The 14,672-nt window shown below is 36.1% G+C and overlaps 1 protein-coding gene across 2 annotated transcripts in view; it reads right to left on the bottom strand.

Annotated features, from left to right (window-relative positions):
• NUP155 (nucleoporin 155) overlaps positions 1 to 14,672 on the bottom strand; it is a 56,752-nt gene that overhangs the window by 25,054 nt on the left and 17,026 nt on the right. For both annotated transcript variants that reach the window (XM_055422162.2, XM_055422161.2), the window contains exons 12-20: positions 13,059 to 13,159; positions 9,771 to 9,941; positions 8,114 to 8,224; positions 6,845 to 6,939; positions 6,029 to 6,117; positions 5,289 to 5,351; positions 4,635 to 4,782; positions 3,530 to 3,596; positions 2,360 to 2,475 (exon numbers count right to left, since the gene is read on the bottom strand). In XM_055422162.2, the coding sequence (XP_055278137.2) occupies positions 2,360 to 2,475; positions 3,530 to 3,596; positions 4,635 to 4,782; positions 5,289 to 5,351; positions 6,029 to 6,117; positions 6,845 to 6,939; positions 8,114 to 8,224; positions 9,771 to 9,941; positions 13,059 to 13,159 (961 nt within the window). The remainder of the gene's footprint in view (positions 1 to 2,359; positions 2,476 to 3,529; positions 3,597 to 4,634; positions 4,783 to 5,288; positions 5,352 to 6,028; positions 6,118 to 6,844; positions 6,940 to 8,113; positions 8,225 to 9,770; positions 9,942 to 13,058; positions 13,160 to 14,672) is intronic.

The raw sequence follows: 14,672 nt of genomic DNA on the forward strand, positions 1-14,672 counted from the left end.
TCCAAATAGGAAAAGGAGTACGTCAAGGTTGTATACTGTCACCCTGTGCAACTATTACCATCACCTAATTTTAAAGCATTTTTACCCACTTTCTATTTGCAGTCAATTCTTTTTAATATATTTAATTGGAGGCTTATTACTTTACAATATGTTGTTCAAAATTATAAATAGCATTATACTACTAATAGCTTGAATATAATGGAATACCATGTAGCCAATACATGTGGCACTAATGGTAAAGAACCCACCTCCCAATGCAGTAGATGTAAGAGATGTGGATTTGATCCCTGGGTTGGGAAGATCCCTTAGAGGAGGGCATGGCAACTCACTCCAGTATCCTTGCTAGGAGAATCCCACGGACAGAGGAGCCTGGCAGGCTACAGTCCATAGGGTTACAAAGAGTCGGACACGACTGAGCGACTTCACTTAAAGGATATAGTGTAAACAATGTTTCACAAAAGTATGACTACTTAGATTCTATAGTTTTTTTTTACAGTGGAACTACTGCTCAGCCATAAAAAGGAACAAAATTTTGTCATTTGCAGCAACATGGATGGACTTGGTGAAATAAGTCAAATACTGTATATCACTTACAAGTGGAATCTAAAAAATACAACTAACTACCGGATATAACAAAACAGAAGCAGACCCACAGATATAGGGAACTAGAGGTAATGAGTAGGGGTGGGGGATGGGCAGTATATGGGGTAGGGTGGGGGATGGGCAGTATATGGTGGGGAGTGAGAGGTACAAACTACTAGATGAAAGGCTGTGGAAATGTCCTTAGGACACAAGGAATACAGTCAAATATTTTTTAATAACTGTAAGTGGAGTGTAACTTTTAAAAATTGTACTTAAAAAGGAATGTGTATTCACGCATGATTAATAGTTAACACTGTCACTTCAAATTAATTCACTGAGGGAGTGATGTGAATTTTTTACAAGTTTATATCACTTTTATAACAACAAAAAACGTTCATGCTAAACATGAGTCCACACAAAAGCTTCTACAGGGAAGTTCATATCAGCATTATTCATAATAGTCAAAAAGTCTGAAATAGTCCAAAATATTCAGAAAGCTGAAGCACACAACACTGTAACTCAACTAAACTTCAAAAAACAAAAAAGTTTAAAAAAAAGATAAAAGCTGAAACAAGTTAAATGTGTATCAAATGATAACCTGAAAAACGAAACCAAGTACTAACACACACTGCATGTGACAATATTACACTAAGAGAAAGAACCCAAAACAAAAGGTCACATATTGCATATTTTCATTTACATAAAAGATCCAAAATATGGCAGGTCCATAGAGGCAGAGAAGACTAGTATTTGTAGGAATTGGGGGAAGGACAACTGTGGAGTGCCATGGACTCCACATGTTTGTGCATTACCAGATTCATATAGTGAAACTCAGATATCCAAGTGAAAAAAAAAAGTAAGTCGCTCAGTGGTGTCCAACTCTTTGTGACCCCACAGTCTGTCCAAGAAATTCTCCAGGCAATAGAGGAGTGGGTTGGTTGCCATTCCCTTCTCCAAAGGATCTCCCCAACCCAGGTCTCCTGTATAGCAGGCAGATTCTTTTACTTGGTGGTGGCGCCTTTGGACGGTAATTAGGTCTGGGTGAGGCCATGAGGGTGTAGCCCCAAGATGAGATTACTACCCTTCTAATAAGAAAGCCGGAGAAGGCAATGGCACCCCACTCCAGTACTCTTGCCTGGAAAATCCCATGGATGGAGGAGCCTGGTGGGCTGCAGTCCATGGGGTCGCTAAGAGTCGGACACGACTGAGCGACTTCACTTTCACTTTTCACTTTCATGCATTGGAGAAGGAAATGGCAACCCACTCCAGTGTTCTTGCCTGGAGAATCCCAGGGACGGGGGAGCCTGGTGGGCTGCCGTCTATGGGGTCGCACAAGAGTTGGACACGACTGAAGTGACTTAGCAGCACCAGCAGCAGCAAGAAGAAAGCAGAGAACTTTGGGTCTGATTCTCTCTCTGCCACATAAGACAGAAAGAAAGCAGCTGTCTGCAAACCAGGAAGAAGGTCCTCACTGGAACTTAACCATGCTGACACTCTATCTCCAGCCTCCAGAACTACAAAAAATAAACGTTTGTCATCTAAGGAAGTTTATGGTATTTTTGTTACTTCAGCTTGTTATTAAGATAGAGAGTGACTGCTAATGGTAATAAGGTTTCTTTTTGGTGTGATACAGCTTTTCTGGAATTAGATAATGGTGATGAAATTTTAACTTTATGAATATACTAAAAACCATGAAACTTTTTTAAAAGGACAAATTTTATCATATGTAAATTAAATCTTAGGGACAAAAAGGGAAATAAATTTTACTTATTCTCACTTTGGATTTCCTAATGGTCCTCCAGTAAACTGGGAGTTTCTGTCTAGAAATTCTTGCAAACCTTTCAGTTCTAGTAGCACTGACTCCAGCAGCTGGGAGGGAACACTACTTTCAATCTGAAAAAGAAGAAATATTTTCAAAAATGTAAAAACAATGAAAAAGATATCCATAAAAAACATATACTCTATATACCCATAATTGACAATGAATTTTAATTTTAAGGTACCCTATCTTCACAAATAGAAAAGTTATTCCTTATATTAATTTATACCTGGTGACCAAAATAAAGTGCTAGACACCTACATTCCACCCTTGGGCTAGACATTCCACCTTTGCTGCTTTGGTTAATCAGGTATAATTTACAGACAGCAAAATGCACAAATCTTAAGTGAACACTTTGATAGCATTTTACATCTTAAGAGTCACCACCCAGACCACAATACTGAATATTTCCAACACCCAGGAAAGTCCTCTGTTGCCCTTTTCTAGTCATTAGTCATTCTATCTTCTAGGTAAGCAACCACTTTTCTTACCTCTACCAAAAAAAGTATAGATTGATTTTGCCTGTTCAAAATTCACATAAACGGAATCATATATTAAGTAAATACACTCTGATTCTTAGAAATGAGAATTTTAAGAGTATCACAGCTAAAAATATATTTGATATCTGTACATTGGAAAAAGAAAAAACTTAAAATAAGCTGTACACATACTTCACATTAAAACATTTTTACTACTTGAATTTATGATAATACAAATTTCTGTTTCTTAAAGCACTCTGGCAAGTATGCCAATGCATGGAATTTAGTGCTATGTTCATGGAGTCTGGAAGCATGTAAGCAAAATATTAAACAGTAATTTTGAGCAGTATTAAGTATTAGGACCGACTCTAGCCCTCATAACAATGTTATAAGGAAGATAACATTCTCATTTTACTTTAAGTTATCAAGCTCTGAATGTTACATTTACTCATCAGTTAACAAGTGACAGAGCTTGAGATGTAATTCAGGGGGTGAACAGTTTACTGGACAAGTACACAAACACATATATGAAGGAATAATCATTGCATGATGTTTATAACATTAAGAAATACAGAACGATCTACTGATCCACTGAAAATATAAACTGGTTACACAGAGATGATGGAACACTATTATACAACACACTTACTGCAGTGATCTCTCTGTTGCCACTCTTAAATACTCTCTCCACAACTAAACTGGCATCCCATATGTTTCTGGAAAAAAAAATGTTTTAATGATTGTGATGCAGATGAATAAAAAATTACAATATGTAGCAAATCCTTTTGCTGTGTGTTTATTTAGTTTTTAAAGTGTGGCAATGACTTCATTTAACATTTTACTAAGTTATCTGAAAGAATAACAACAACAACAAAAAAAGACCAGGAAAATTTCCAAACTTGATGTCATTTCACATAATGAAATACTGCTGAGGAAAAATCAAAGACTCTGGGTAATAAGGCGGAAACAAGGAAGTTCTGAGTTACGAGTTCTGCACTGTTTTACATTTTTAAGCAAAATGATTCATATGAAAGCATACATCTCAAATTTAAGAAAAGCATACACCAGACAAGATAATTACTTGGATACAGCAGAATGACTGCAAAATGGCTGTAATTCTAAACCTACTCCCTACACCTAGCCTCTTTACAATATGACTCTGATGCCTGTTATATAACGAGGAGTCTATTTCCCATCTTTTGAACCTGGGGTGGCTCGGAGATGCCCCCTTGACAAGTAAATGAGGTGGAGATGATAGGCCAGTTCTGAGCCTAGGCATCAGGAGGCTCTGCAAGTTTCTACTCTCTCTCATGAAACCTTGCCACCACCAAGTCAATGATCTTTGACTAGACTGGCAGAGAATAAGAGAACAATCCAGCTGTCCCAGCTGAGGCCACTCTACACCAACACACAAACAAAACCCTGCACATGTGCCAGAGAGTCCTGAGTAGAACTCTCTTCTACCTTAATGCTGATTTCATATTATTGAGTGGTTTGTTACACTCCATGTTAATATACATAGATATATTTCGAAGACACATATACATATGTGAAATATAGTAACAAACATAATTTGATGGTCAGATCATAGAAGAGCTGAATGACAGAAAACCATCTGATTAATGGACAAGTGAGCTTAAACTGTAAGTAAAATTTAGTAGGAAGAAATGATGTTCCAAATTTGAAGCTAAAATGTTCAACTGTACAAAATAGAACAAGGTGAGCAATAGTTAATTATTCTATGAAAAACTTACCCCATGATTCGAGAAAAGTAAATGCAAATACCATTGTGTTTTCCAGAGTACACAATCTCTGGTCCAGCCATACAACTCATACTTGTGGCGTGAGTTGCTGGGCTTCCCAAAGCACACACTGGAGTAGACATGGCAGGAGGGTGAACACCTTGTACACACATAAGAAAATCAAATCTCAAAATGTAACCGTAAACATTCAGAATTCTCAAAAACCCAAGTCAGTTGTACCCGAGCCCATAGGAAAAACAGTTACAAAAATACTGAAATAAATATTTAATTTGATTTTCCTTGACAAGAAGAGACTTATACTTGGTTAGGAACCCCCAGGTTGGCTTTCAAGTGTGGCAATGCAGGATGAAAAGGAAAGCAAGCTTGCAATCACTGCACCTTAATCGTGGGAGTGAAACAGGTCAGTTAGTTCAGTGCTGGTGATTAAATCCTGGTACTCACAAAGGGGGCTTTCTAGGTAGGCTAGGTAAAGGCATTCATGGCCGAATGCCAATGCTTGTTTGGATGCCACTTCTATTAAACTACATTATTTTCAGGGGAATAAGACAAGTTAATCTTTCCCACTCTAAGTGTTAAGAATAATAATTCATAATGATGGCTCCAAAAAGAATAGTAATAGTATCCTAAAACAGAGACAAAAGGTACCTTGAGATGGCGTTCCTAAGAAGGATGGATTGGGATACAGAGTACCGCTAGGAACAGGAGAACCTGAAAAGTAAACAATATAAAGACTGATAAAATTATCTCCCAGTTTTTTGAATCTGATCAAAATCAGACACAGAAACCGTTTCTAAGTTTCTAAGAGTAAGGAGGGGCACCACTCATATTCAAGAATTAGGGACCCATTTCCTAGCAATTTTCTAACAATTCCCACTTTGAAAAACACTGAGAAGGGAGTTTGTTGTTAAATCACTCAACTTTTTCCTGTTGAATAAGTAACAAATAAGCTCTGTAAACATTACTGCTTACATCTTATTTTGTTTCCCAGTATACATTAAGGATTCATTATATATAATTCCAATCAGACATCTATAGAATTATTCCCTAACAATCCAGTAGAAAAGAAAACATAACAAAATTTTTTATCCATTAAAATGTTACTATGTCTGCTCAGTGGTGTTCGACTCTTTGTGAGCCCCATGGACTGTAGCCCACCAGGCTCCCCTGTCCATGGGGTTTCCAGGCAAGAATACTGGGGCACGCTGACATTTCCCACTCGAGAGGATCTTCCCGACCCAGGGATCAAACTCACATCTCCTGTGTCTCCTGCCTTGGCATGCAGATTCTTTACCACTGAGCCACCTGGGAAGCCCTAAAATATGCTACAAAGCTTTTAAAATTCAAGCTCTATTAGAAATAGTTTCATTTCAGTGTTTCATACTCACTAGAGTAGACAGGAGAGCCCAGGATGGGACCGACATTACTTGGAGTGGGGAGAGTGGTTGGAAATCTCATCTGTGCTTCACCACCGTACCTATTTTTATGACAACAGGGGCTGAGTTTATTCAGTGAAACTATCCATCTTAAAAGCTGGACTTGTTTCAAGTCCTGCTTAGCTTCAGGATAAATGCTTTAAACATTAGCGACTTCAATGCATCATGCTGATAGTGAAATACACACACAGATACCTAATAAAATAGTTATTTAGTAAATATTGACTTGAAACTGCTACCAAGAATTATAAGGGACTTTGGCAATTTCTAAAAAAGGGTCTGTGAAGCACAGAATTTATTTAATGAGTGTATGGTACTATAATTCCCACACTAGAATTATGGTTAGACTACTCAAAAAATTCTTTTAAAAAATTGTATTTAAAATGTATTCTTGGCTAAATATTTTCCAAACAATACCTCTTTGATACCCAAGTTTTCTTGAAGTGATGCAGAATCTCTCCATGCAAATAACACACATAGAGCAGAATTGGTATAGTCTTGGAGGAAGTAGAAAAGAAACTGAGCTAGAAAGAAGACTAGACAAAAGAAGTTGGAGAAGAGACTCCAGAGAAAGGGTTACAATGCATAAATTATGCTCATCAAGGTGCTTCCAGGTGTATTATCACCTTTCCAGATTTCATCTTTTTGCAAATAAATTTTACTAACTTGCCTATATGGTCACTTAAATGTTTACTTGTAACGACCACATTAGCCAATGCATCCATTGAAAAAAAGTGGCCAGAAACAAAAGAAAAGGGACATACATACCTGAAGAAAGCTCGAGTAGCCCAAGCGGACACTTCTCTGTCACAGGCAGCAGTCGAACAAGCAAGAATAAGGCAAGTTGCACAAGCCTGGTCTTCCTGTAAAAAAAAAGAATGATCTTTCCTTAGAATAAACATAAACATTTTGAATGAAGTTTTGCTTACTCCTATATCCAGTGTTTAAATCTGTGTACAGAGCAGGTACTTGATAAATATTTACTGAATGAATGAAAGCAGCGGATATGAAAAAGGAGAAGTAAACACTATTGGTTTTAAAGTTTCTCATAGGCACCACTATTAAAGGATGTTCTCTCTCTCTTTTTATCTAGATTCTATTTTAGTATCTGGTTTAGTCTCCTCCTTTTTTGCTCAAGGTCTTTTAATCTTTTAGAAAACAACAGCTAACATTTATTAAGTACTTGCCATGTGCCAGGCACTATTTTAAGAGTTTAGAGCATATTAATCTTCACGTCACATATTACAATTTAATACATATTTTACACATGAGGAAATGGAAGCTCAGAAAACTCAAGTAATCTACTCAAATGGTGGAGCTGGTTTGAATCTAGAGTGTGTATATTTAACTTTGATCTGATATTCCTGACTTTAAGCATTCCCAGTATTACCTCATCATTTCTAGTTATGGTTTTAAAATACTAAAGTCCCCATCACTGTTAACCCAAATTTTTTCCTCATGTCATTAAGAAAAAAAAAAATAAATAAAAAGCTATTTATCTGTAAATGTCTTATCCTTTATTTTACTTTTTAGAAAACTTTTTATTAATATTCTGATTTGGGGTAGAGCCGATTAAAAATGTTGTGATAAATTCAAGTAAAGAATGAAGGGACTCAGCCATACATATACATGTATCCACTCTCCTCCAAACTCCCCTCCCATCCAGGCTGCCACATAACACTGAGCAGAGTTCCATATGCTATAATGCAGGTCCTTGGTGATTATCCATTTTATCCGTATTTATCTATAAATGTCTTGTCCTTTAATAAAAATGTTTGTCATATAATTTGACCATCACACTCTTACTAGTACATTTTAATGATAAGAATTTATCAACAGAATAAAAAATATGAGCATTTACCATAATAAACCTTATAGCATATTAATCCTATTCCCAAACACCAGTATATATATGATTAAAGCAAAGAAGGAAGACTAGTATTAATCCCAGCATTTTGATCCTAACTTATACAAAATGTAGCTATCATTCTCATTGTTTAAAATATCATCACATTAAAAAAAATTACAAATAATTACCTGATGTAATTTAAAGAATCTTTCAATCTCTTCTCCATCTCCACCCACATTACTCACAAGTAGATGCCTCAGTTGATCCACAGGTCTAAGTTTATGAAACATAAGACTCCCCTAAGAAGTTAAATAAAAAAGAAGATGAATAATAGATTTACTAAGAATGGCTAGCAGCAACGGACCCTACCTTAAAAAAACAAAACAAAAAAACTTCAAGAACACAAAGTACACTGGTCAAAAAGATCATCTCATCTACATTTCAATTCCCAAGCCACCCTAGATCTATATATCCATATGGAAAACTTAAAAAGTGAAGCTTTATAAACCTTTAGCTAATGCACAGTACTAATACATGAATAGTCAGATAAGTGGAACAAAGCAGAAAGTTCTGATACAAGGTCAATTACTAGAATTTAATATAAAATAAAAGCTGCCCCTCAAACTAAAGGATCAAAATTAGATTATCCATTAATCACAAAGGCACAAGTATGTCCACTTCAGAATAAACTGAAGCTGGATCCATATTCATACCTAAACCAGGATAAATTCCAAACAGAAAGGACAAAATAAAACTGTAACAGGATAGTACTAAAAGAAACGATGGGTGAATGATTTCATGAACTTAAGAGTGTGGAAGTTTAAAAAAAAAAAACTGTAGCAGAAATCCTCCAAAATAACAGAATATTTCAACCATTTATAAACCTATTTACATGGGGGGAAAAAAATCTCAATAAAGAAAATCAAATGGCAAACCAAAAAAAATGTTTTGAGCCTAAATCACAAAAAGTTCCCTTAAATATATAAAGAGTTTCTATAAATCAAAAAGACAAATTTAATAGAGAAGTAGGTATAGAATCGGAACAGACAACTCACAGAAAAATAAACACTAGAAAAGACTGTCACCCTCACTCTTAATAAGATGGAGTACTGTACTTGTACAGGATGTAAGGAAATAGGCACTCAACAGTCACCGATGGTGACTAAATGTATACAGGGAAACCAGAAACATCTATCAAATTGATAAATACACACACTTTTTAATACAGAAGATGCAATTCTATAGCTTTACTCACACATGTGAAATTATATATGCATAAGTTTGTAGCATTATTTTTAACAGCAAAAGATGATCCATTAAGGACCTAGTTAAATATGGTACATCCATAAAAAGGAATGCCTTTCAAATATAAAACAGAATGAGAAAGTCCTAATATCAATATGGAAAGATGTCTAAAATGTATCTTTGAAATATAAAGAGCAGCACATATGCTATTATTTGTTTATAAGTATATTTGTATTGTTTGTATATCTATAACGTATCTCTGGAAAGATACAAATTCTGATGACATGGGAGTCTGTAAGGAGGGGACCCAAACTAGAAGGGAGATTTCATCGTGTATACCCCTCAGTTGACCACTGGAATTTTGTCAATGCATTACTACTCAAAAAATAAATACTAAAGAATGTTGTATACTACTTTATAAACAGTGAGTTCTTTTTGTTGCATTTTTGGTATTTATAACTATTCCCTAAGAATATTTTAAGAGTAAACGTTCCTAAGTGCTTAAGTAAATGACTCTATTAGCAAATATTGCAGAATATTTTGACAAAAACGTTAAAAACAGCTTCTTTTTGCCTCTACCTTAACAGGATATGCCCATACCTGTGCTGAGAGGAGAACAAACTTCTTGGGAGGCAACATGTGCTGCTGGACAACAACTGGTGAGTCAGTTATTGGAATATGATCCTTATTTAAGGGTGTGATAATCTTGTCTACTTTCAACTCATCTATTGCAGAAAGAGCCCAGGAATGACCATCAACACGAGTAGTCATCTATGTAGAAGAAATAAATTTTTGTATACATATAATTAAAGTTACATAAAGCACAATCTTTTAAAAAAGGGTACAATTTTTGAATAAATGTAGGATTTAATAAATTAACAATACATCAGGATGAGTATTCTCAACAGTCAGTATTTAATTTTTTAATACCTATTATTCTGATTGAGCATCTTCTATGACAGTAAATAATCTTTTCATACTAGAAGAAAAAGGCAAATTTTTCTTAAGATAAACTATATATAGTATATACTATAACTACAAGTTTTTCAATAACGAAAGACTATATACCTTCTACCTTGTTTCCAGGGTGAACTGATCTACACTGGTAGGTTCAGTACTCAAATTTCTTGACACATAGTTTTGCTCTCTTCTGAAGCTATATTTGCTTTCTAAACTAAGATATTCTTAAAAAAAAAGTATCTTAGTTTTCTAAAATACTTTATTATAAAAAATTTAAAGCATTAATAAAATGTTGAAAGTACGCTGTATATCCACATGCCTGATACCCAGATTCAACAATTGATAGCATTTTGCCATATTTGCTTTCTTCTCTTTCTATATTTTTTGAATTACTGAACTATTTCAAAGTTATCCATATCATATCACCACTAAATATTAATATATTTGCATGCATCTCTTAAAAATAAGGATGTCCTCTTCAGTCAGTTCAGTTCAGTCGCTCAGTTGTGTCCGACTCTTTGCGATCCCATGAATCACAGCACACCAGGCCTCCCTGTCCATCACCAACTCCCGGAGATCACTCAAACTCATGTCCACAGAGTTGGTGATGCCATCCAGCCATCTCATTCTCCGTCGTCCCCTTCTCCTCCCGCCCCCAATCTTTCCCAGCATCAGAGTCTTTTCCAGTGAGTCAACTCTTCACATGAGGTTGCCAAAATATTGGAGTTTCAGCTTTAGCATCAGTCCCTCCAATGAACACCCAGGATTGATCTCCTTTAGAATGAACTGGTTGGATCTCCTTGCAGTCCAAGGGACTCTCAAGAGTCTTCTCCAACACCACAGTTCAAAAGCATCAATTCTTCGGCGATCAGCTTTCTTTACAGTCCAACTCTCACATCCATACATGACCACGGGAAAAACCATAGCCTTGACTAGACGGACCTTTGTTGGCAAAGTAATGTCTGCTTTTTAATATGTCCTCTTGCTGCTGCTGCTGCTGCTACTAAGTCACTTCAGTCGTGTCTGACTCTGTGTGACCCCATAGACGGAAGCCCACCAGGCTCCCCCGTCCCTGGGATTCTCCAGGCAAGAACACTGGAGTGGGTTGCCATTTCCTCCTCCAATGTGTGAAAGTGAAAAGGGAAAGTGAAGTCGCTCAGTCGTGTCCGACCCTTAGCGACCCCACGGACTGCAGCCTACCAGGCTCCTCCATCCATGGGATTTTCTAGGCAAGAGTACTGGAGTGGCTTGCCATTGCCTTCTCTGAATATGTCCTCTTACATAACCATAAAACTATTCTAACATGTAAGAATATTAACATTTCTCTAATACAATCTGATGCTCAGTCAATACAGAATTTTTCCATTGTCCTAATGTGTTTTATAGCTATCTTGGGGAGACCAGAATTTGATTCTTAATGTTCATGAGCTATATTTACATTTGTTTTTTAAGTCCACATTTGTTTGAGAACTCAAGTATACAGATGAAGTGATACGATGTATAGTACCTACTTTAAAAACCAAAACAAATAATAGCTAACATTTATCGAGTACTTCCTATGTGCCAGGTAGTATTTTGAGCACCCTGAACACATGAACTCATTTAATCCCACCTTCACCCCATAGAGGTAGGTACTATTAATATTAAAACTATAGATGAGGAAATTGAGGGCCAGAGACATAGTAAATCCTTTGAGTCACTGCCCTGAGAAAATGGAGATTTCAAACCTGCACCCCCTAACACCGTGCTCCCATCAAGACAGGGTTTCTATCTTCCTGAGTTCTGAACCTTATAGTCTATCCCAGAATGCGGCATACACTATGTGCTCAGTAAACCCTAAAGAAAAGAATTTGAGAAAGGTGCTCCTTGTCTCTGTACCTACCTACCTTTACCCCAGTTGCTTAGGCCACGTCAGAAACTTGGAAGAGCCCATTCAAACCATGTTCCCCCTTCCCAGAACTGGGGTCTTCCTCCACCCATCTACACACTCCTTTTCCCGCTCCCCCTGACAAAAGGATTCAGTTTGAGAATAACCAAAAGCAGCCAGTGACAACTAGAGCCAAAATGCCTTTCAAGAGATGGCTCCAAAGAGACTCTCAGACATCCAGACCCTAGTGGGGGTTGGTTGATCTGCTTTGATCAGCAGCCTCCAGGTGCAGGTAATAGGAGCTATGCTAGGGCATCTAGGAGGACAGACGGAAGTGGAACAGGGGACACTCAGAGGAGTGAGCCTCTCTGGCCTCTTCTCAGCACCTTCTGGGCTGGGATGAGTGGTCCAGGTGTGGGGCTGGGCCGGGATAGGTGGGGGCCACATCTTTCTCCCAGGACCTCTCCATTGACTTCATGGAGTTATGTGCTAATATTTATTTTTAAAACACAATTATGTGTTTGTGTATATATATACATTTGTATATGTGGGAAAAAGAGATCAAACAAGATGGAGTGAAGGGTAATTCCTTAATGTGAGGTTCAGTTTACCATTCTATTTTTGCATATGTTTGAAATTTTCTATAATTAAAAGAAAAAAGTTAAATATTTAGACGGAACTACAAATTAAAGAGATCACAAGAATAAAATTCTAAGTCATAACTAAAATAGATGGCCTCATAATAACTAAAAATATAATATATTCAAATGGGACAAAGATAATTTCAGAAAGATGTAGGTATTTTCAGGTACCTTATGAAAATATTCTAAACGGGTTCCAATGTTTTCTTTAAGGATTTTTTTACTGAGTACCATAATGACTTCTCATCTTAGAGAGGAAAAACAAAGAACTAACAGTATATACTTATTTTCAGTAAGGGTGCTAATCATATAAGATTATTAGAAGCAAACAGTAATAAATCAAAAGATAAGCTTCTCATAATTTTGTTTTTCACTTAAAATTATGTAAAAAATTCTTTAAAATCCCTCAAGATAACTCACCTGAGTTTCCATCATTGGCTTTTGGAAAGGAAATGTATCATGGTTGACACACCACAAAATATCATTATCTTCATTTTCTGAGGCTGCCATCAGCAGAATACCTAAAAGTTTAATACATAAAATCTCATTATAGGATGTCAAATACACCTCCACAATAATCATAATAATGTTAGTAACATTAGTATGGATACATAAATATACATATTAATCTTTATAAATAAACAAGTTGCAAAATAAATCCTCTAGAAGGACATATATTCAGTGCTAGGGTTCAGTTCAGTTCAGTTCAGTCGCTCAGTCGTGTCCGACTCTCCACGACCCCATGAATCACTGCACGCCAGGCCTCCCTGTCCATCACCAACTCCCGGAGTTCACTCAAACTCATGTCCACAGAGTCGGTGATGCCATCCAGCCATCTCATTCTCTGTCGTCCCCTTCTCCTCCAGCCCCCAACCTTTCCCAGCATCAGAGTCTTTTCCAGTGAGTCAACTCGTCGCATGAGGTGGCCAAAGTATATGTTTACAATGAGCTTATTAATTTAATTATTATATTTAAAAAAAAGTATTTAGTACATAAAAAATTGTTGACTTACAATCAATGGTATGTAATATTCAGTGAAATAGAGTTCATGTACTGGTTAATTCAAATGTTCCATGAATAAAAATGATGAAGTTACTAGTGGAATGGCAGAGATAGATGTAACACGGAAGAATTACCTAAGCCATATTAGCTGACATTATAGTTTGGTTTTGAAATATGCTTTCCTAAGCTCAGTTCCAATTCCTCCCACTAATTTGCTCCCTTCATTCTGAGTTTAGTGATATTAACCTTGGATCCACTGGCTGACTATAGGTGATGGGATCCTAATTAATTATTAAGCTATGTAACTAGCTTGTAAGAAATTGAGAACAGTTTATATCAAGTAGCAAGAAAATGTTTTCTTAAAATTAATGTACAAGGTTTGAAAAACTGAAATTTGATTGTATCATGCACATAACTGAAACCACCATATTTTCCCTCAATAGATTTCTAGCTTTAAAACTTAATTCTATTTATGATGGCATTAAAAATAATGCTTAGAAATACACTGAAGAAGTGCAAAATTTGTATAGTTTCTTATACATTACTATAAAAAATTAAAGGGGGTATAATAGAAAGATATCCCTCATTTATGAATTTGAAGGCAATATTTATAAGATGGGGATATCCCCCAAATTGATCTATATTTTCAACAATCAAAATCCCATCTGCTTTTTTTTAGTTGCAGAATTGACAGACTGATTCTAAAATTTATATGACAATTAGAGTTCTAGAATAGTCAAAAGAATCTTGAAAAAAAAAGTTGAAATGGGAATTTTAAAACTTATGACAAAGGAATAGTAATCACAGTGGGAAACTGGCATAAGGATGGCAAAAGGACTTCTTACTAGGAACTCTTACCCATTAGCAGCAGAGTGACTGCTAATGATGAAACATTAGGAGTGATGAAAACATTCTGAAATTAGATAATAGTGATGGTTACACAACTCTGTGAATAATCTAAACACTGCCAGAATATATACTTTAAAAGGCTAAATTTTATGGTATGTAAAAACTGTATCTCAATTATATGCT

Source organism: Moschus berezovskii, chromosome 18 (assembly GCF_049115385.1).
Source record: "Moschus berezovskii isolate FMDL1 chromosome 18, NW_MosBer_1.0, whole genome shotgun sequence".
Lineage (NCBI taxonomy): Eukaryota > Metazoa > Chordata > Mammalia > Artiodactyla > Moschidae > Moschus > Moschus berezovskii.